The 23,667-nt window shown below is 41.1% G+C and overlaps 1 protein-coding gene across 1 annotated transcript in view; it reads left to right on the plus strand.

Moving 5' to 3' along the window:
* The window catches only part of LOC145445970 (uncharacterized), a 48,384-nt gene that overhangs the window by 22,584 nt on the left and 2,133 nt on the right, over positions 1-23,667 (plus strand). Inside the window, exons 8-25 of the mRNA XM_080324136.1 lie at positions 896-1,012; positions 1,082-1,240; positions 5,405-5,554; positions 6,849-6,995; positions 7,921-8,067; positions 8,385-8,528; positions 11,560-11,664; positions 12,111-12,227; positions 12,291-12,449; positions 13,016-13,159; positions 14,445-14,588; positions 16,036-16,185; positions 17,174-17,281; positions 18,163-18,332; positions 18,392-18,471; positions 19,243-19,393; positions 20,519-20,624; positions 21,916-22,106. Of these exons, the coding sequence (XP_080180262.1) occupies positions 896-1,012; positions 1,082-1,240; positions 5,405-5,554; positions 6,849-6,995; positions 7,921-8,067; positions 8,385-8,528; positions 11,560-11,664; positions 12,111-12,227; positions 12,291-12,449; positions 13,016-13,159; positions 14,445-14,588; positions 16,036-16,185; positions 17,174-17,281; positions 18,163-18,332; positions 18,392-18,471; positions 19,243-19,393; positions 20,519-20,624; positions 21,916-22,106 (2,489 nt within the window). The remainder of the gene's footprint in view (positions 1-895; positions 1,013-1,081; positions 1,241-5,404; positions 5,555-6,848; positions 6,996-7,920; positions 8,068-8,384; positions 8,529-11,559; positions 11,665-12,110; positions 12,228-12,290; positions 12,450-13,015; positions 13,160-14,444; positions 14,589-16,035; positions 16,186-17,173; positions 17,282-18,162; positions 18,333-18,391; positions 18,472-19,242; positions 19,394-20,518; positions 20,625-21,915; positions 22,107-23,667) is intronic.

The raw sequence follows: 23,667 nt of genomic DNA on the forward strand, positions 1-23,667 counted from the left end.
CAAAAATAAGCTACGTCCTTTTCTACTGTTATAGTTTCAACTCGAGATAAGTCGAGTCATTTTCACTTCACCACCGAGTCAATTCCTAGTCCAAGTCCGGGTTGAAAGGTTCAAGTCCAAGTCATTTTGTTCACTGTTCATTTTCTAGTTTAATTCGGTTCAAGTTACTTTTTACAACTCTGTTTGGGTGATATTGAATGCCGCATATTCATAATATACTAACTTGCTCAATTTACAAGGTCTCTGGGCCCTATTTTACAAACACCAGTGCTGATAGACGAAATACCGATATTGTGGTAGCTTACTATTCTTTGAAGTTACAACGAAATGCCTTTCTTGGCCGTCTGAGAGTCTAGTCAAATAAGTTGGTCGAGTCACGAGTAATGGCTCTAGCACAAGTTGAGTCAGTACATAAATTGACTCGAGTTGAGTCTTTTTCGTATTGTAGAAAATGAATCTAGGCAAGTCGAGTCACCAAAAAATCACGACTCGAGTCGGACTTGAGTCATTGCAACCCTGGTACACAAGTAGAAGTAGAATTATAGCTACACATATTTTTCCAAGTTAGATTAGAACTACTGGATTTTCAATAATAAATAAGTGGACGATCCTGTAACTATTGAATTCCCCATCGGTTGGGAACCACTGCAGTTCTATACAGTTCTGTAGCATTTCAGGAAAATCAGGAAATACAATAAAAATTGGAAAATTGGAAATTTTTCACATTAGATAAGAATTAGATTACCGACATTTCGCTCTAATGAATCTAATCACTAACAACCAGAATTATCTAGTTTACCACGTCTGGTAGGAATCATCGACCACTGCCCTGCTTTGAATTTTTTCCTCAAATTACTCTCGCAACGTGATTCATTGTATCGCTTTTCTAATGCAGCCTCGGGTCCTCAGTGGAGTGCTTTTGGGCCGTGCAGCGTGAACTGCGGCGTTGGCCTGAAAACCAGGACAAAAGGCTCGGTCAGTCAAAGCATCACCTGCATACTTCCTGATTGCGGTGAGAATTTGAATATTGAAGATGCCACTGTGTCGACCCGCTTTGCGAATATAGCTTCGGTTTGATCAGACCCGAACGCCGGCACTTGGGATCAATGGGGAGTGTTTGATACCTGTACCAAGGCGTGCGGGACAGGGTCGCAGACGAGGACGAGGACCTGCTCAAAGCCCGGGACTTGCGCCGGTTCTGCGTCAGAAACAAGAGACTGCCAAACGCAGCCCTGTCAAGGTTGGTGCGGTCGTTAGGGGGATTTTAGGATGGCGATGTGGCATTTTGAATGCCTTTAAAAGTGGACACCAGTGCCCCTTGGGGGCGTTAGTGACTAGGGTGGAGTGAAAAAAAGAAAAATTTGAATTTCAAAAAGTGCCTTTGATATTTGGTCCCAAATCTCAAATGAATTACTTCTATCATGATTTCAGGTATCTGCACCCTCTAGTGGCCGTGCAATTTCACCGAACGAGCCGAAAATAGCTAATTTTGCCATATCTGGATAACCGCTTATGCTAGAAGGCTAGTTTTTGGCTTAAAATCTGCGGAAGCAGCATGTTTCTATCTCATTTCCATAGAACTTTGTCTTGAAAATGTACAGAAAAAAAATTACAAGCAAATTATTGATTTTTAGACCGCCATTCAAAATGTCGGTCGGTTTTACCAAGTTTGCAATGATAATTTGCATGTTGCAATTTGTTACATTAGAGCTTTAATAACAAAATCTTGTTTGGCAGGACCTATCAATTTATTTTTATATCAGCCTAGCATAATTTGGATGAAGAAGAGAGAATGATTGAACTTTTATCATATTACATCATCACAAACCTTTATCTCATGAACTTGGTGGAACGGGTATCTTCCGATCAACTCTACAACAATCGATAGGCCTAGATTGTTCAAACTGTGAATCAGTTTATATTTATATATACCTCATACCTGTATGTTTTGTTGAAAATGATAATTTTCCATAACACTTGAGACATTATAAGCTTTTTTATATATTATACATATTGTGCAAGCTTCTGTACTCTTCTTCGGAATATTGTGGAACTTTTATAGTCAACCTCAAGTCTGACAGTAGGAGTGATGATAACTCATTTTAAAAGTGTTCTGGTGTATCTTGGAGTTGATCATATAATTATCTGGTATATCTGCGTTAAAACTGACTCCTCCTTGAGCACTGTGCACAGTGTGCAGTGTCATAGCCCGCTGGCTGAATGAACAGAACAGGTTGCTGTAATATACGTTGCTAAGTGTGTGAATTGAACTGACATTGTCTAGTATTAGTACAGATTCAGAATTTCATCATGTTCGACTTAAAGCAGATTGTGGTTTATCATATGTAAAAGTACTACAAGGAATTGACATGTTAACAAGAAAAACATCCAAATCTGCTGTTGCTTGCGAGAAGTTGCACTGTGGAGAAACTTTTCAAAGTTTTGATGGTTTTCCTTCTGGAATACTCCCAACTAAAGGACAAGTGAATGAGGGTATGCTCAACTTTGATCACTTCAGTTGTGATCAAACAACTATCTTTAACTGTCTTTAGTTGGGAGTATTCCAGAAGGAAAACCATCAACACTTTGAAAAGTTTCTCCACAATGCAACTTCTTGCAAGCAACAACAGACTTGGATCTATTTCCTGATAACAATATGTCAATTACTTGTAGTACTTGTACATATGATAAACCACAATCTGCTATAAGTAGAACATGATGAAATTCTGAATCTGTACTAACACTAGACAATGTCAGTTCAATTCACATTCATAGCAAAGCATATCCCAGAGACCTTTTCTTACAGGCAGCGGCCTATGATACTACACATGAAGGAGTCAGTTTTAACACCAATATACCAGAGTATTATATGATCTACTCCAAGATACACCAGAAACCAGAACACTTTCAAAATGAGTTATCATCACTTCTACTGAGACTTGAGGTTGACTATGAAAGTTCCAGAATATTCCAAAGATTAGTACAGCAGCTTGAACAATATGTACAATATATAAAACAGTTTAACAATGTCTCAAGTGATATGAATATCATCATTTTCAACTAAACATACATCAATATACCAATTATATAGCTGATCTACTGCAACTGATTCACTTTTTGAACAATCTTGGCCTATCGCTTAATGTAGAATTGAACAGGAAGATACCCTTTTCACCAACTTCATATCATAAAGGTTTGTGATGATGTAGTATGATGAAAGTTCAATCATTCTCTCTACTGATCAAAATCATACTAGGTAGATATAAAAATAAACTCATTGGTCCACCAAACAAGATTTTGTTGTTAATGCAGCAATGTAACAAATTGTAACATGCAAATTGGCATTGCAGACTAGGTAAAACCCACCAACATTTTAATGGCGGTCTAAAAATCGGTAATTTGCTTGTAACTTTTTTTCTGTACATTTTCAAGACAAAGTTCCATGGAAGTGAGATAGAAACATGTTGCTTCCGCAGCTTTTAAGCCCAAAACTAGCCTTCTAGCATAAGCGGTTATCCAGATATGGCAAAATTAGCAATTTTCGGCTCGTTCGGTAAAATTGCATGGCCACTAGAGGGTGCAAGAACCTGAAATCATGATAGAAGTAATTCATTTGAGATTTGGGACCAAATATCAAAGGCACTTTTTGAAATTCAAATTTTTCTATTTTTCACTCCACCCTATTAGTGACCCTGAAGGGGGTCTAGCTACAAACTGGGCGTTGGGGGCGACAAGAGCAAAACGGGGCACTATGCACTATAGAAATTAGTGCTGGAAATCCATGAATTATCAGAACTTGATGCACCACAATGAAGTGCAATGACATTTGAAGGGAAATTGGCTCGCACAATTTAATTCCATGATAATGTCAGTTCTGAGATTTCTACAGAGCTGTGACTTTGAACGTGAAGCGTGCTGCCTATGAATTTTATCAACCTAAAAAGGCCATTAGCGGCAACGCCCTTTGTGTGAGTAATAAACAAAACAATGTTTTGTCGATGTGAGGTGGTAGGTCGGCGTTTTGTACCTGCATTATTGGCCAAGCGGGCATTGTGTAAAAATAATACGGAAACACTGGTTTAAAACATTGGTCCTCAACCGCCGGTCAGTGGAAACTTTCCTGACGGCACACAGAATATCTTCAGGCAAAATAGACCCTGTATCACAGTAAATGACTGTATTTTTGAGAATTTCACCGATTTGAAGTGTCATTCATTAGTCACATTGCTCTAGTTGTAAAGATGCGCCTCCGATTTAATGCTAAAAGCACGCGACCGTGCGGTCAAATCTGTAATTTTGAGTACTTTTCAGATCTTAATTTTCGACTTCCACTCAAAGTAGTTTTGTATTGTCTTGGAAATAGCTGCTCCTGCTTGTAATTAAGTTGAAATTCAAAACAGATATAGGGCATCGATATACTTTGCGAGAGTGTCACATACAAACCCTTTGTGACAGTTGATATTACCGATTTATGGCATCTGTAGGTGCCTGGACCGACTGTTCCGACTGTTCCTGGACCGACTGTATGGTCCCAATGCATGGACACATGCGGCCATAGGCGCTGAACTCGATGACGTCACAAAGGAGTGGCGTCATAATTGACAAATAACCCGACTGGCAAGCGAAGTAAAGAAGAGGCATGCACACTGAATGAAAAGTAATGCAGAGAAGATAAGACGTAAGCGACCAAATGAGGTGCCATGTGGCGGAGGGCGAGATCGATGTTAGGTCGTGGTCAGATAATCCGGAAGGCTGGCTAGTATTCATTTAGAAGAAATTGCTTGTGATGATAATCGGGAGATTCCAATCATGTTCTCGACTCTGTTCAGTAGTGTCACTGATTTTAGATGAGTCAGAACTTTGGATATCAAGAGCCTGCAACACATCTTCTGATCGTTGTGTTTTAGTATTGGCGCAAATCAAACTCAATCACGCCGCTGAGTCTGCTCACAGCCAGTATGCATTTTATCAATTTCGTCCATGTTCAATGTCTTGAACCAGTATGACATCACAATCACAGCAGACGCGAACTTCTGGCCGGCGCGCCAGATTACAACCGTTACATTTCGCGCCAATAAAAATTGACGTCTTTCATATCAAGGTGTCGGTCTTGTTGCCTTGTGTCGCGTGTTCCAATTACTCGAGTTCGTTCAATGTATTGCTGCTGCTTCGCTCGCGTGAGCAGCAGCATTACAAAACACATTGCCTAATTCTAAATCTCTCAATTCACCAGCTAGTCAGGCAATTACATGTCTAACGGAATTCTGGGTACGCCGCATACCAAAAAAATTCCTAGGTGTAAGAACAGAAAGTTACAAAAGTTCCGAATCTGCCGTCTGTTTGCAAGAATGTCACACTGAACGCCTACGAGACAGTTGATATTACCGATTTACGATATCTGCAGGTACCTGGACCGACTGGTCCGTATGGACTCCATGCACAGACACTTGCGACGAAGATGCCTTATCCGAAAGAACGAGAATCTGTCAGGGACCTGGGACATGCACGGGAAACTCAAGAGAAACGCGTCCATGCAATACTAATCCTTGTCCTGGTTAGTTTCTCCGCATGATTGTTCGCAGACTTGTACAATGTACTGGATTTTTAAAATGTGAAGTTATATAGTAAATTTTGGGTTTATTGAAAAAAATAAAAAAATCGTTTTTTCAAATTTCACTTGCTACCCCATAACAAATTTAGCTCAATTCCGACCCGTAGAAACAAAGTTATTGGACTAGATCAGTGGTTCCCAAAGTGGGCGCCAGCCCCGCCCCCCTGGGGACGTTCGCGAGCGTGAAGGGGGCACTGGCTACGAAATGGGCGATTGGGGGACGCTGGCTATAAAAGGGGGGCGGTAGGGGGCACCGAGAGAAAATGGGGTGGTGTAGGTTTAGAAGACAACTGCTGCGTAGTGTTGAAACTATTGATAACTAGAGCAGCTAAATTCGCAGTAAAAATGCGGAATCGATTCAGCCAGGGCAATTTAGGGTCGTTCGTCTATCTATTCATCTGTACCGGAAAAGTCCATTGTTACTTGACAATGTTGAACCTGCCCATCAATGGACTAATTTAGCAGACGGCAGTATCCCTGAAAAGCGTGGTTCACTGTGTGTTGTGAGAACTATGAAGTCGCCTATTTGAGCAGGTATTGCTCACTGCAAGGTGTGATGGCATTTTAACAGAAACTGCCTTGTGTGATTTTACTTTGTTTCAAACGATCGTGGATTTACCACAGTGCCGCGACCGTGGCCTTCAACACAGCTTTTCCGGTTGCGAGAAACGATATCGGGGGGCGCTGGCACTTTATTCGTTGTCCAGGGGGGCGGTAGCTCAAAAAAGTTTTGGGGACACTGGACTAGATCATTATGAAATACACGGTGGGAGATTCTAGCATTAACCTATGCTGTTGAATTGTTGTTCAGTATGTATGAACATGAACATGAAATGACGCTTGTTTACATTTTCTTAATCTGTATAATTACCTTGAATCAAGAAGTATTGCTATATATTTGATATGAATTTGACATCAATTGTGTTTTATGAGGTCATTTTTTAGCAACCCTACTGAAGAGCTGCCTAATGATAAAAAAGCCATCATCGCTTTAGCCAAATCTGTGTTTAGTTGATTCCATACCAAAAAATACTAAAAAAAGGTCATCACAGCTATTCCCATTGCCAAAGGACAATCGAGCTTGTGTAATTTCTTGATGATGTACCTGTCACGTACCTCATAAAACTAGCCTGCAGACCCCACTTTAAGAACATAAAGTTTCCAAAGTTCTGAGTCTGCCGTCAAAGGTACCTTGTTGGATATCAGATATTAGTTGGATATCAAATATTTGACCTAGGTACCTGGGACACCTGGTCGTTGTGGACGGACTGCGATGTTACATGCGGCACTGGAGAAGAAGAGAGAACCAGGACCTGTTTGGGCCCGGGACAGTGCGTTGGTGATGCGAGACAAACTCGATCGTGTACCAATCAACCTTGCCCTGGTGAGAATGCATGATAAATTTCATCTGCAACCCTTATATGTTGAGTCCTGTAGCTAGGAGTTCTCTCAGACTGTGATCGGCCGTAAATGTCATGGAGGATAATCTTACATACTGTGGTGATCTTTTTTTCAGCGGTTGCCTATATATAATATTGAGATCGCCAACAAGATAGCGTATTGGTGGAGCGCACGACTTCTTGATCGGTAGGTCGTGGGTTCGAGCCCCGGCCTGGTCAGACCACAGACCTGATTAGTAACACTGGTATCCATGGCTTCCCCTGCTTGGCGTTCAGCAATGCCGGGATAGCATGGAGGGGTTGTGCAAGACTTGGAAAGCCTTGCAAGGCTATTTCTGTACGAGTACCTTCCTTGTCCAGCGGCATATGCACATCATGCACTCATGGTATGCATATGCACAGATCGTGTGTATTTATATCATGAGGCGGTGTATATTCGGCAAAAACATCAAGGACAGAAATATACAACGTCCTATTCCTATATGGATTCTGTAGAGTTTAAAATGAATGTCTGGATGCAAACATCAATTTCCTATTTGTGAACAGCAAACGAATTCAGTCAAATGAGCAATGTAATTTTTAAATTGGCTTTCCAAATTTGAATGGACATCTCACCTGCCTACTACATATTCAATCCAGAGCTTACTAGAAATTAAATATGGGACCAACTGCAACATCAACAAGCGAAACACGTAATACAATATTGCATACGAAATCAGTTTTTGTGATTGAAAACGTCGGTGAGATGTCGGGACACATGAAAAATCTATAATATATTATGGTAATACAGTCAAAATTATAATGTTTATGTTTGAAGGTCGATAATGATTCCACGTTTCAAATTTTACCGACTGAGGTTGACATTCATTTTCTATGGTACCGTGCTATAAAAATACTTCCATCTTCCAGGAGTTTGGACAATGTGGACCGTGTGGGATGGGTGCAGTGTCACGTGTGGTGGCGGAGATCAAGAAAGAACACGGATTTGTGAAGGACCAGGGCAATGTGTCGGAGTTGCGACAGAACTGCAGTCGTGCAACGGACAAGCTTGCCCCGGTGAGCATGATCAATTTGTAGAATGTGTATCCTTGTACCATTTGTGGGATGGCATCTGTACAGGTTAATAATACTTTCATCGACTACGAGCATCACAGCATTGCTATAAAATAATTAGTTAGGAGGCGAAAGGACTTGGAGTATACTTGCAATCAAACGCACACCTTGGAACATGTAAATAAGATGCATGTACAACAACAGCTTACACATTGTACTGTATATTGTGTCGATGCGTAATTTTCTAGCGAGATTTATTTTGATGTATGTTGTGTCCCGTTTAGCAAGAAAATTTTACGAACTGATGTTGTCCACCTCAGAATACACGATTTGGACGCGTTATGGCGCATGTTCCGACACCTGCGGCGGTGGCGTGCATTCGAGAACAAGAATTTGTAATTTTGGATCTTGCGATCAGCACCTGGAAGAGATCAAAAATTGCAACGAACAGTCGTGCGGCTCAAGTAAAACAAACTTCCATTCTATCATTTTTCTTGCAACATTTTTATTTATGCGTTTACATTCCGTTGCATCAAATGTAGGACCTGATCCATTTTATTATTTATCGGTTTGCCGGTAATATCGAGTCGGCATCACATTTTCACTAAATATCACTGTCGGCCATTTGACGTAAAAATTACTGGCAATGTTTGTGACCTCTCTACACGTTAGTACGGAATCAGAGAGCTATACTCTGGGAGTGATAGACTGGGAATATTGATATATTTCTTACAATTTAGAAGTGTTCAGATGCACCCTTTCTAGTATATTTCAACTCTAAGCCTAGAAATGGATGTAAAACTGTAGAAATAAATGCTCCGGTATTTCTGAAATGATGCTTAGCCTTGTTGTGGCGGCCATGAAAAACATTGCTGTACTGAAATTGACGAGGACTTTCCATAGAGACAAACAACAACAACAACAACACTAACCATAGGCGCCGACGTACGAGGTGGCGGCCACCTCGGACAAAATGCTCAATCGCCCAATTGATATGTGACTAATAATTAGTAATCAGGCGAATCAATACGACCTCCTTAAAGACGTCTTAGATTCCGATACGAGTGTGTGCCAGGCGCGTAGCAACGGTGGTTTCGGGGGTCGAACTTCCCTATTTGAAACGCGAAACCCCGTCATTTTGGAATGATCATTCTAAATATTCAGTTGCAAATGCAATTCAATAATTGTGTTATCAGTGTTCGCGCGGCTGATTTGCGAGAAGCGTATTGCCAATTCGCGAGAAGAGTCTGTAATGATCTCCGTGGAGATGGTCGCGAAATTATGTCATTCATTCCCGTGCGTGGTGCGTGCGACCGTGCGTGGTTGCGTGTGGTTTATCCCGCCTGGTTCCGCGGGCTTCAACTATCACATCTGCATTGGCGGCTTCGGCATGGTGTGCACGATATCATCGCTGGCCTACACGTTAGCATCCGCACTGCAATAGGCCTGGTGTGAAAGATATCATTGCTGGCCTAACTATCGCGTCTCGGGCATAGCATGCTTTGGCTACTATCTCTCGCTGGTTTGGAGACAATGCGGTCGAGTTTACGCTAATTACTGATTGTTTTATGTGAAACTGAATAACATCGAATCGCTGCAAACAGACTTTAAAGTGCGTAATTGATTCCCGCTATCATGGCTGGAGTTCTGAAAGACGACAAAGGTTTGAAATCGGTGCCATCAAATTCGGACATTTTGCGGAAACTGTCGCCGAGACTGCGTAATACGCGCGCGTATTTAATTGTTCACCAGAGATCAGGGACTCACTAATTGACAGCACTCCCACACTCTTTGGCAAGCTCATCACACGCCTAAAATCTTCAATATGAAGAGATTATATGATCGCCATTTACACATGTACATGACCCGAATTGAATTGATGCTATATTGGTAAATTTGAAAAAGAATCCAAATCCCCTTAATTTTTCGACTGGCTATTCACCTAGCGTGTGCGGAGAAGAACCATCCTAGATCTCCTCTCCTGATCAGGCGCCCAAATATACGTTCTGCTTTTCTCAAATCTAAATTATGTGCGTCCATATTCGTTTACAAAACTATTCGTGGGTTAGCTATGTTCGTGATAGCCTTAGTAATCAGAGCGCGAAATTGGAGGGCGTGTTGGTGTGTGCCTGCAAATTGGAATTCATTTCTGCGCAGATTCGTTTCTCTAACAAGGCTTTGCCAGTGACATTATTCGGAAAATGCAGCAATACAGCTTAAATACCAATATAATGAGAGAACAATTGTCGCTATGAAAGCTACTCAATACGGTGTCAGACTCATAACCCATTCGTGGTGATACTGATTAGAATAGACGCTTTCTCATTTGCCATCATCCATATTTCTTGTTATCTACTTGATACATTCGTACTGTGAAATTGTCGCACAAAGTCATTTTTCAGTGTTCCTTTCACGTTGCAGTAGGCCATGCCATGCCATTGTCAAATATTGATGCATCACAAGATTCTGGGCGACACAAATTCTGATTTTCTTCGAGTCGTTTGAACAGGGAACCTTCTACATTCCGGTAAACTTGATTGCTGGATGTACTCATATCGAGAACAACAATATCCAATAATAAACTATTAGGCATTAGGTAGACAGTGAATTTCTATTGATAAGATCGCGGCATGCGCCCGGAAGTGGAATTAATTCTAACCCAGGGGTGGCCAACCTGCGGCCGCAGCGGGAAATTTTTGCGGCCGTCAACATGTAATTCAATTTGTATATGTTGGCGGCCGTTGGCATGCAAAGTGAATTTACGAATTGACCAATGTACTTCCGAAATGCTTCGCGAACGCAAATCGGTAAATGCACCAATGCCGCCCAAATCGCTCTTTTAATCTGCAAATAATTGCCTCAATGAGAGTTGGTCTACGCGAAGCAAGAAACCGCAAGAGACAATTGCTGATTGGCTGCGCGATTTCGCGTTTGTAATCATCATTATTATCTGCTTGAAATATTCGAGAGTTGTGTTATGTTACTTGGCAGCCCAGTGCGTAGTGTATTTCGTTACTCACACGGCGCTTTGCGCGTGATAACATTGATGCAATTCCACATTCTCAGTGACGTAAATTCTGATTTTTGTTCGATGCATTCCATCAGACGGACTGGTAGCGCTGGCCGTAGTTCTAGTTACATTTTCGAATGATCATACCGTTTTAAGATTCCATTTAATACCTCGACTGCATGGTTTGGAGTGCAGGCTGCAGGGTCTATATTAAAACTTCACGCGAATGGTTTAACGCTGCACGTACGTACACCAGTGGCATGTAGTAGAGTGCGTTTTAGTGCGACGATGGCGTTATCGATATGGAATAATTATGACGTGACAACACTTCGCCACCTCGTAGAAAAATAAAATCGGCGCCTATGACACCAACTATCTATTTTTGTGGGATTTTCAGGGGTCAGTGAGAGCCGCAGTGAGGAAGCATCGATCGGTGTTCTACTGCAATATCGCAATAGTGTAAATTCACTTGATTTGTTCTTTAGGTTGTGCTCCGGATGTGCGAACTGACTGCGTTCTTCGGGATACATGGGGTCAGTGTGACTGGGTTAGGCAGGATTGTGCCACGACCTGTGGGGATAATTGTGTGGGTGAGTGGAAACTAAACTCAGTCGTAAGACCAGGAAGGTTCATGCGAGACTATACACCTATATCAGTGGTTCTTACCCTGAGTCAAGACAGTCTCAGCGGTTCCCTGAAGGACAAGACACGCAAACCGTGTGTATACGGCGGAAGTCACTCTAATTTGCAGTAAATTTTCACGGCAATGTAGTTTGTTTTGTGTAAAATTCATGCTTCATTGGTACTGTTCTTTTAACACTCTATTGATGCAAACTTTATTTTGTGCACCCATAGTCCAAAGTAATGCATTAGATGTGTAGATTTGCGATGTTGTAAGATTTTTATTTTTGTGACTAGATACAATGTATCGTTCCCATTAAGATTAGCAGGTTAGCATATGGGTTCATCAGTTTGTTAAAGGTTAAGAACCAATGGTCTGGAGGGCACGGAACACAGATCTTTATCCTCATTACAGAGGCTGGACCGTCTTGGAGCGCGTTTGGGCCGTGCAGCGTTCGGTGCGGCGTCGGTCTGAAGACCAGAAGCAAGGGCGCCATCCAGCAAAGCATAACTTGCATCATTACAGGCTGTGGTCCGTCGCGACGTGCCCGACAAGGCGACCACCCTGTTTCACGAACGGCCGTTTGCATTACAGACCCGAACGCCGGCTACTGGAGCGATTGGGGACCGTACGGCCCGTGCGATAAGACTTGCGACGGGGGGAGCCATTCGCGCGCACGAACGTGCTCCAAACCGGGCACCTGCCCTGGAAACGACATGGAGACAAAGGCTTGCGGAACTCAAAACTGTCCAGGTAAATAACGGGGGAAGAATATTCTTGTGCGGTTACTGATTCCACTGTTATCAGTCAATCAATCGTCAGATTATATTTTCATCTGCCCAAGATGCACACATAATGTACAATGTACACACAATGCGATGTAATGAACAGATAGGGGGAGGCCGAACGACGGGTCTCTGGAACTGGCATCCACCTCAACCTGGTGCCCGATGTCACAGTCTTCTTCGATGTCATTCGGTGGCGGCGACGCTCACCACTGCGCTATATTATTAGGACTAGCATTTTGCCACGACTGCTGTTTTGTTATTTATTTTTGTTTCTGTGTTTCTTATTCTGTTATCCTATGGTTCCAGATTGATACAGTTAAATTATTATAAATAATACACTGTATTACTTCACTGTATTGAAAAAAAAAATTGGCAGCAGCCATTTTCTGCAGAAACCCAGCATATTCAAACTGCAACTAAAATATCATGAAAATATTCCCCATAACACACGTTTGAACTCTGCGGTTTTGAGGGTACATCTATTTGCTCCTCCAATCGTTTCTAATTTGAATTGGGTGATTCCAATTACAGTATGGGGTGACTGGACGGACTGGGGCACGTGCACTAAGTCGTGCGACACTGGAGAGGAGAAAAGAACTAGAGTGTGTATTGGGACAGGAACATGTGACGGGGATTCAGAAGAAGTTCGTCCATGTAACACGCAGGATTGTCCAGGTTAGCAAGTAACTGTTATTTATATTAATCTGAATGCTCGACATGAACCAATCTACGTGCTCAACGCGTTGTTGCTGCCTCACTGTTCTATTAGCAGAAATATGAAACTGTAGGCATGGTACGAACCCTTGAAAGGTTCTGTGACGGCATATTGCTAACTCTAACCCTACATTTTGAGCAAACTTTTCTCAGAAAGCAAATAAGGTGCATGCTCGTTTGGTGCTGAATTTCTCTTCATTTTGCTTCCAGCGCCATGCAGAGAGTGGTCCAAAGTTGAAACGCAAATAATTTCAAACCAAGATCTTATAATGACGTAAAATATTGTAATATATGAAGAAGGTTCACAGTGCAGAACCTACCAAGGTTCGTTTGCGAACACCAACTTCCAAATTTCTGAGTTTCTTGCTTGGAACGCGAATGTGAACCTCGCGTTCACACTATCCTGATTGGTCTGCCCATTCTGAATCAGGGTATCGCAAATTTTGTCTAATGTCGGCCGTGTTACTTGATTCATTTCAAAAGCGACTCGCAGTCAAATCTTGTTAAATGCTATGAACCATATTATTAATTACTATTCACCCATTTATAGTGTATTATTCACGTTTTTTTCTACTGATTCTGATTATGCCTCAATATTTTCAGTTGCATGCAATTCCTGTTGTTGGAATTCAAAGATTCTTTTTCGGAAAGTGTAAAATATTAAATGCAACGCTGATTGTTTATGCTGTTTCAAATACGATTTGCACAGGTTTGTCTTGGTGGTATTTCGTGAAATGAAAATGTTAACGGTAAGATCTCTGTTGTGGCAGTGATTGAAATAAAGAAGGCATGCTGACATCATAAATGACATGCATGCGGTAAGGAATCGGTGTTTTTTTGTCTTGCAAATAATTTTCATGTAGCTCAAAATAATCGTAAAATCTGGGATCACTGTTACACAAATGATCGGAGTTACCTTCTAGGTACACAGCGCCTGCCTGATGAGACAAAGGATCATTCCCTGTCTTTCAAACTGTCTCACAAAATTGTGGCAATTTTCTGAATTGAGAAATCTAGCTTGCCTTGGTTTTCGGGGGGTCGCTAAAACATTTTTTCAAAACAAATTTGACTAAGCTAGGAGGGTAAATGCAGCAAACTATGGATGTTCAATCTGCTCTGCTACTTCGAAACTGTCCTGCTATAGTCAGATAATTTATCGCACTCTGTATACTGGTATGAAGGCGTATTTTCCTATTCGATTCTCTTGTATCTGCAATCTTTTTTAACGTGGATTTGGTGAATTTAGTCTGGACCGACTGGACGCCCTGGGATTCATGTACCAAGTCGTGTGGCACTGGAGAAGAGAAAAGAAGAAGGGACTGTAGTCAGGCCGGATTGTGTGCTGGGCCGGCAGAAGAAACCCGTGCATGTGCCACAGACCCGTGTCCAGGTTGGCATTTTATATTACCTTGGCAAGCTTTTCAAAAAAACCGGCCTTCACCTCCTTTTGCGATTATGTTGATATTTGGCAGCCCTATAAAAGTCAAGGAATGCCATTAACTTTTTGTTCAAATATGGTCAAAGTGCCTTTTTTCTGTGATTTATTCTCGGCCAATTTTCGATCAGATAAGGCCGCAGCGGCGTTGTTCAATGGTTGCGGTTTGAGCCTTGGAAGTGGAAGAAAATTCAATTTCAGACTGCCCATGGCAATGCCCATGCCTCAATCGCGCGCTGTACCGAGTTGTTTTAGACATATCGTTCAAATCGCTCTGTAGTGATGACTGCTCACGGTTTTGCTTGCTTTTCTCTATTATCTATTATCAGTCATATTACATTGCGGATTATAGCTTCATTTTCTAGCAACACCATTATTCACAAACAATGGAATTTAGGCAAAAATTATAAGATTGGTCGTTTGAATTCACCCGCTAAAACACTGACTCTTAACGACGCAATAAGTTGGCAAATGTCTGCACTCCTTTTGTTTTAGTCGTAATCTGGTATTATCTCTGCGTATGTGTTGTGAGGAATACAAGAGATTTCACTATAAACGCGGACGTTAGATTTTGGCTCATAATCATTAATCGTGATTCGGGGGTTCTCTCTGGTCTGGGACCTTTTGCGTCAGATGTGATACAGCAGTGCGACCAAATATATTTGTATTATACTTTTTTGTAACTAATATATTCTTCATACGACCTGCATATAACAATTTTCCTTTGAATTTTTCGCTCTGGAATAGCTGCTTTTTGGCTCTTTTTTTATAAGAATCTGAACTCAGCGTGCGCTTTTTTGAGTTTTGGGATTGGATGTCAGTGTCACCAACTTGTTCGTGATGGTGACTGTAGTGAAACCATAACAGCACTGTTGGATGATTATAATGTGGCTTATGATCTGTACTTGCTGCCTTGTGGGAAGTATTACTTACTATAATGTCTCAACATTTGTTAAAAACGTGCTGGATAATGGAAAGATTTTTCAATCTACTCAGAATTGCTTTGTGGGCCGTATGTTCGATATCCCTCATGTATACCCGTTATGCGACCGCTGAGACAATATTGCCAGTTTTATACCACATTAATTATAATTCAATGGCTTGATCGCGCCTTCACATAAATGTATTTTTACTAATGTGCCAGTAGCTTTGTACAATTGACCAATCGATGTTTCAAGGCTTCCGCGGTGGATAATAAAACTCTTTGTAATTCCAGTACTTAAAAAATGCTCTCTCGTTACTCAACTCCAATCATCACAACCAATACTCGCTTCAGATTCAAGTAGCCTGCTCGTATCATCATACCCAGCCCTACCGATTGGTACTCACCAGTTGGTCGCTTGATAACCAATTCAAATCCCTTTCATGACTGGAATTTATAGCAAAGTAATTTTCTTCCAAGGATCCTGGTCTGATTGGACGACGTGGAGCGACTGCGACAAACCTTGCGGTAGCGGGCAGCAAAGTAGAACGAGAACTTGTCCGGGACCTGGGCAATGTGCTGGGGACTCGCAGCAAATACGTCAATGTAACGCGCAAGCTTGCAACACCGGTAAGTGTTTCTTGTGACGTGTCATTGTGCCAGCTCAAACTTTTATGGTTTATTTCAATTACTATTGATTTGTATACTATTATACAAATGTATCTTAATGTTCCTGCAGCAATTCTAAACTTTTGAGCGCACGCAACCACGAAGTCTCTGCCATAATTTGATTGCCGAATCGAAGCTGCTTTATGTATGCGAATTACGGCAATATAAGGTTCATTCTAGTTTTAGACATCTGCAGTTTTAACACCACAAATCCAGGAAGCTCAAATGAATATCACTTGACACGCAACTGGCTCATTGAAATGTCAACTCTGTACTAGGTGCTATGGTTTCCTCGGGATTTTCCAGATATAGAGACAGTACCGCAAGACACTGCCTGTTCTATGCATCACTATAGGAATTTGTAAACTGATGTTCTGCACATTTTTCCAAAGTGCATGTCTTGTCGGAATATCGGATGTTAATGTATGGCATGGTCTGTGGTTATGTGACCCGAAAGTATGCAACATTTTTAGCGTGCGAGTTGGGCTAGTATTGCAGTTGGGGTTTTATATAGATGCACGCATAAGTGTGTCATATTCAACTGTCGTTATTCATTGTGCCCCATGCTTAAATGTAGGGCAGTCACCTGACATCTCAACTCAATACCATGAATAGGCAGACAGGACGTGTCCAATAGGTGTAATGTCTTATCTTCACCGACAAAATAGCTTGATGGTGGAGCGTAGGGCTTCTTGAACCAAGCGTCGTCGGTTCCGCCTCTGGCCGGGTCAGTTAAACTATCTGTGACTTCCCCGCTTGGCGCTCAGGATTTCCAGGATAGCATGGAGGGTTGCTTAAAAAGTCTTACAAGACTATATCTGTTCTCTCCTTGTCCAGCAGAATCATGCACTCGTGGTATGCATGTGCAATTGTGCATGGATGTATGTATATCATGGGTCGGAAAAATATAGTGGAAAAAAATATATAACGTCATATTCGTATTCAATAGGCTGGTCGGCGTGCTCTGTGACTTGCGGCGATGGAATTTCAAAGAAGTTGGATCCTGCGACCGGGCTATATGCTACCGTACATTGCAGTGGACCCGATTGTGTTATCCGTACGATAATTCAGTATATATTTTTAATTAGGAGTAAAAGGTACTCCGTTGCAGTTTCTTCCGGCTACAGTCCAGGGAGACTAGAATTTGTACAATATCTTTACAATGTGGTGCAATGAACATAAATCTGTTTTCTCCATTCTTGCCAAGCTACAGGCAGTTTCAACCAGGAAATGTAGACCTTACTACAAATTCATCTTGGTGCAATTAATGCCTAATTTTGCTACTTTTACATTATCGGTTAAAATACTATCAAAATGGAAGTTTTCTAATGTCAAAAAGTGTCAATATTCTATATCATTGTATAAATTTTTTTGAATTTTGGACCAAAAAGATAATCGCCCAACGCGCCTCTAAACTCATGTTGTTTTTGGTTATTCAACACCGAATATGTCATCGTTAACGTTTGTTGCGTACTGCTACTACTGTGGTACAATGTTTAATGTACAGTCAAATTATTTCCTACATTTGTAATTTGATTTGGCTTCAAATGAGAGTTGGTCGAAAAGCATTTACTAAATAAACAATATGAAGTAATGCAAGTGATTTGATGACATTAAATTAATTGAAATAATCCTGTTACTAGCTGTCCATCTGTGATATTACAAGCGCTGTCTTTCTAGTTTATTCATGTCGATGTCCAAGCATAATGATTGCTTTAAGTCTATCCTAATAGATGCTCTCAAGTTTTGGAAATGCGCCTCAACCTAGGTATCATATCTTTTGAATATCGACTGAATATGTGAGGGTTGTTGTTGATGATGCTCATGCTACTAATCGGTTTTAACAGTTAGGCTTTAGTCGTGAAGCACAGCGGCTGGAGTTTATGAGAATAAATTCCGACATTGTGTCTTTGCTAAAGTGCTGCATAACATAAACAGCGGATTCGTGCCCGTCTGGCGAAGAACGCCGATTCAAAGTCCCGCACGAATGCTGCAAAAAGACGTCCACGACCGGCAAGTGGTGCGACCGGCCCGCGGCGACGAGCTACAAATTCGTCCGTCGAATCATTGGCGGTGACAATTCCGTACGGGGCGATTTCCCATGGATGGTGTGTTGCTGTGCTTTGTTCTATTGGCGCGAGAGGGTTGATTCGATTTCTTCCGGCAGGTGTTCTTCTCAGGAACGGGTGCCTGTGGCGGAGCAATAATATCAAAGAAACATATCCTGACTGCTGCGCATTGTATTAGGTAAGATTTTGTCTACAGAATGGGGTAGACAAGTTATGGCTCACGGGCCACACTTATATGGTTCTGAGCAAGGTTGGCAATGACTCGGGTCATGGATATTTAGTGACTAGGCGCGGAATAATATTCAAGATAACACATTGGAGATATTTCAACCGATCGGTACTGGTATATGAAAAATTCGGCGGGAAACTATTGAGAGTGAGGAAAATTAGTGTATTATAAATGCGAGGCATTCGATATCACCCAACCACAGTTGTGTGAAGTGTGTTGAACATGACTTGACTTCAAAACTTAACAGTGAACACACTACACACACCTACTTGAACTCAGACTTGAGAGAGTATCAAAAATTCATGGTCATATCTGAAAGTACCAAAATGATAGCCAAAATTTATTATTCAAATTTAAAAAATTTCAACTTCGCCCGACAAGACGGATGCACACTAATATTTTTGTAACACCAATACTTGCGATTTCGCTGTGTATAGTAAGCTGTTAACAATTCCGACTTGTTCATGAATTCATATTACCATACTTAATTTGCATTCCAAATGTGTTTGTATGTATGGCACTTGCCACATTGATATAAGGGAAATCCATGTTGTTTTGTGTTAGTTTGTGTTAACCCATTTGAAAAATTGCTAGCAGACCGTGGCATGATTTTTAAAAAAGTTTGGGAAGCAATGTATTCGTAACGATTTTCGATCTTAGTCTACTGCTGGTCTGCATTCACCAGGCTGCTTTGTAGTAAAGTGAGACATTGTTTTGCAGAACAGACAGCGGTCAGAAGAATGATCCGCTTGTAGTTTATGCGGGAATGGCTGAACTGAACGATGCGGGAAATCGAAAAGAGCTTAAAGTGGCGAGAACATTTGCCCATCCAGATTATAAGTTTCCGGAAAATGATATAGCGATATTAGAGGTACTGCTTCCAACAAATTTGCTATCGAACTGATACATAGGTCCACACACGAAAAGAAAAAATTAGTTATGATTTGTCAGCATCGTTTATTCCAAAATTCATTTTTCCACTTTATAGTATAGACACTAGGGCTGTTCAAAAATAACCTTTTTTCCTGAATCTTGCAGGTTACTTGATTAAATCGTTAGGTTGCCTTAAAAAACGACGCACACAAAATTTGAATTCATTCCAACCAATATTCACCGATTTCGTAGAGTTTGAAAATTTAGAATTTGCCTAAAAATGCAAAAAAAAAAATTTTTCAAATTTTCCTTCCAACCCCATGAAATTGTTGCGCTGTCTTCAAAACGATGCAGAACAAATTTGACTCAATTCGAAGCCGTAGAAGTGGATTTATTTCAGTTTTTCTTTGATAATTCTGGGATTATCCTTGATTGGTGGATCATCCCAGAATTATCATCAAAAAACTTGAATAACTCAGCTTCTACAGCTTGGAATTGAGTCAAATTTGTTTTCCATCGTTTTTGAAGACAGCGCAACAATTTCATAAGGTTGGAAGGAAAATTTGAAAAAAATTTTTTTTTTGCATTTTTAGGCAAATTCAAAATTTTCAAACTCTACGAAATCGGCGAATATTGGTTGGAATGAATTCAAATTTGGTGTGCGTCGTTTTTTAAGGCAACCTAACGATTTTATCAAGTAACCCGCAAGATTCAGGAAAAAAGGTTATTTTTGAACAGCCCTAATAGACACCCATCAAAAAGTTGTTTTTAACTACTAACTTCTAGGACGTTTACACCGGTGAATCCAGATCTTAAGTGCAGATTTACCATTTCATACATAAACCTTTCTCGAAGTTCGTAGTGAAATTACTAATTTTCAGCAGCACTGGTATTTTATCGATAATTATCTTGTTTAGAAGACCTTGATTTTGGCGCTGTTTTCAGGACAAATTCTGGACAGTGTGCCTAACACATACTTTGTATTGCAATATTTGTAGTGACTATAAAGTGCTTGGCGTTGACAAACACACACTATAATACGGTAAAGTTTACTTGAAATGTACACGGTTTATTTTGTAACAAATCCGTTATATGTAAACGACTCTCTCTTTTTGCCATCCAGCTTGAAGAAGAGATTCAATACAACTTGTATATGCGTCCAATTTGTTTGCCGCATGGTGAAAAACCGTCTTACGATACAACATGCATTGCGATGGGCTGGGGAATCAGTAAGTGTCCGGGATAACGTGTTGAATAAGATAAACTGGCTAGTGCTGAAATCGGGTGGATTTCCTGAAGAGCTCTAGAGTAGTTATGCACGGTATTTAGACTACCACAACTTCTACTCTGCCGTCTTTTAGGCAGCAGTTCTCGATTTGTACACTTAGTATTTTGTAAAGTTATGTGATATGCTGGTGCCACTTTCATAAGTGAAAGTGTGTATATGCGATATTGCCCAGGGTTGTAATGACTCGAGTAATGACTCGACTTAAATCTGACTCAAATCACGATTTTTTCATGACTCGACTTGACTCGAGTCATTTTTTCAAATGCGTAAAATGACTCAACTTGACTCGAGCCAATTTTTGTATTGACTCGACTTGTACCCGAGTCATTGTGCATGACTCGAGACTAGTACCGCCAAGACAGACATTTCATGGTAACTTTTAAGAATAGTAAAGTTGCCACATTATTGCTATTTCGTCTCTCAGTCCTGATACTTGGTAAGTAGGGCCCAAACTGTTAAGACTGCGGAAAATGATTATATTATGAATGTGGGTCATTTTATATCACTCGAGCAGAGTTGAAAAAAGTGGATTGAACTGGAAACTGAACAGTGAACGTAATGACTTGGACTCAGACTCGGCCCTCTATTAGCTGGCTAGGACTCGGATTTGACTCGATGGTGAATTGAAAATGACTCGTCTCGTCTTGAATCTAATAAAGTGAGATTGACTTGTGACTCGGAACCTTGTGGCTTGGTTACAACTCTGATGTTGATACTATTTTCCACTGTCGAAGGCTGTAAACCACGATCGGCCGTATCGCAGCATAAAGTTACTTACGTTAGTGGAAATGACATATCTGGAAAGCCACAGCATTGTTGCAAAGTGTCATGAAAGAGGTGTGGCAGAAAAAAATAACAAACCATTTTCAAGTTCATGTAGAACGGGCAATATTTTCTTTGTGGTCGCATAAAAGGTACATTGTCGGTCTTTCCATTCATACGGCAACGTCATAATGAGTGATGTCCTACTTTGCTATAAGGCTACTACCCAATTTGGGATCAAATTACACAGATACTCGATTTTCTACATTCTCAGTTAGGAGCTCGTGCACCTCGTGAATTTGCTAATGAGGTTTAGAACGGATTTCCAGCTATAACCGTATCTTAAGCAAGCGATTTGGCAACTAGGCTTCGAATTTTCCTGGAAATTCTTATCTATGCTCTGCATGCAGTTTGGTGTTCGAAGCTCGATCCAGTTGTGTCTAACTCAATTTCGTTATCTCTTTGCGTAGGTGTCAACGGCGTTAGAACGGTCACTAACGTTCTGCAAAATGTCGACATCAAGGTATTGGACCCCGACGTATGCATACACGGATATCTCAACTCCCAATCGCAAAGTCTTAAAGATTTGGGTGCGACTTTGCAAACGAGACCGGCAGTGTTGTGTGCGGGGGATTTGCAGAATGAAAAAGACAGCTGTTCGGTGAGTTGTATGCAAGTTGGAATTCAACCGTGAGGCACTTCATAGCACAGGGTTTTTTGGGTATATGGATCGCGTCGGGTTAAAATTTGGGCTGCGACCTGACTCAAGTAAGTAGTTTGAAAAAGTAGATCTAGTCGAGTGAAGCTGGTCAGCTGAAGCTTTCAAGATTGCAGAATGGATTCACGATGAATACAACACAACTTATAGCACTACAAATTGGTTCAATTTAAAAATGTTAGATTTTGTAATAACATGACAATTTCACTCGTAAACGCTCGGGAAACCCATCCCCAAACTCATTTCTTCAAAACAATATCGGAAATATATCTTTGATAAGTATTGATTAGATATTGCAGTTACTGTCTCGTGTTGTGAAGCACCAATAGGTATGTAAGGAATTCTATTGCCTTAGTTCTTCTACTGTCTTAGTATCTTTGATCCACATATGTGTATCAGTTACATGTATCTTGTTCTCACTTGTAGTTTATATATTTATTTTCATTGTGATGTGTATACTCATACAGGTGTCAACTGTTTATTAAGGCCTCGCAGCACCTCGTCGTCATCTTGGTCATTACTAGGTTTTCACTGGTGTCGCATTATATGAATCTATCCATCTATCTTATCTGTCTGTCTGTCTGTCCACCTTATATGTCTCATACGTTCCCGTAAAAACGCAACATACTAACATTAGAAATACATTTCATTCGCTGTGGGTGGTTGGGTTGCGGGTTCTTCACGAACCTCGAATTCAGGTCGTGCCGTTAAAAGTCTAAGAACGATGCGACACATGCGTCGTTCGGCATGCATGTGCCATTGCAAGTGCCGAAACAGTGAGTGTCATAATAGCGCAGGGTTGTAAGTTCCATGGTTTCGAGTCACAAGTCAATCTTACTTTTGTAGTTTTGACTCGAGTCGAGTCATTTTCAGTTCACCACTGATTCAGTCCGAGTTGAAGTCCGAGTGCAAACGGTCAAGTCCAAGTCATAGTGTTGAGACTCGAGTCTAAATCCAAGAACTTGAGTACTGTTCATTTTCAATTTGAGTTCGGTACAACTCATTTTTTACAATTCAAGTCTAGTCACCGAAACATTTTGACACGAGTCAGATTTGAATCGAGTCATTACAACCTTGTAATAGTGAGGCATCGGAGATTGCAAATGTCGTAATAGCAGATAATTCGAAAGAGCGAGTTGGTGTAAGAGATTAGGTCAGGTTTTGTATCAGTGATTTAATTAGCGCGTTAGCGTTAGCTTTAGTGCAGGGGTGGGCAAACTACGACCCGCGGGCCGCATGCGGCCCTCCACGCGGTTCTGTGCGGCCCGCGAGAGTCCAAATAAAATTATTAGAAATATTGATAAAATGCGTACTAAAAATCGAATTAATGCAGGGACTTGAATAAACTTTTTCTCATTATATTTCACCATGATAATTCAAAAGCAGTGGTTCTCAAACTGGGGGGGCACACCCCCGTATGGGGGCGTGAACGCATTTGAAGGGGGCGCGAAGCTGAGCTCAACTGAAAAATTTTTTCGCGCTTTGCGCGATTTACATCCCGTTC

This window comes from Botryllus schlosseri, chromosome 9 (genome assembly GCF_051294905.1).
Source record: "Botryllus schlosseri isolate E-star chromosome 9, Bs_hap1, whole genome shotgun sequence".
Classification (NCBI taxonomy): domain Eukaryota; kingdom Metazoa; phylum Chordata; class Ascidiacea; order Stolidobranchia; family Styelidae; genus Botryllus; species Botryllus schlosseri.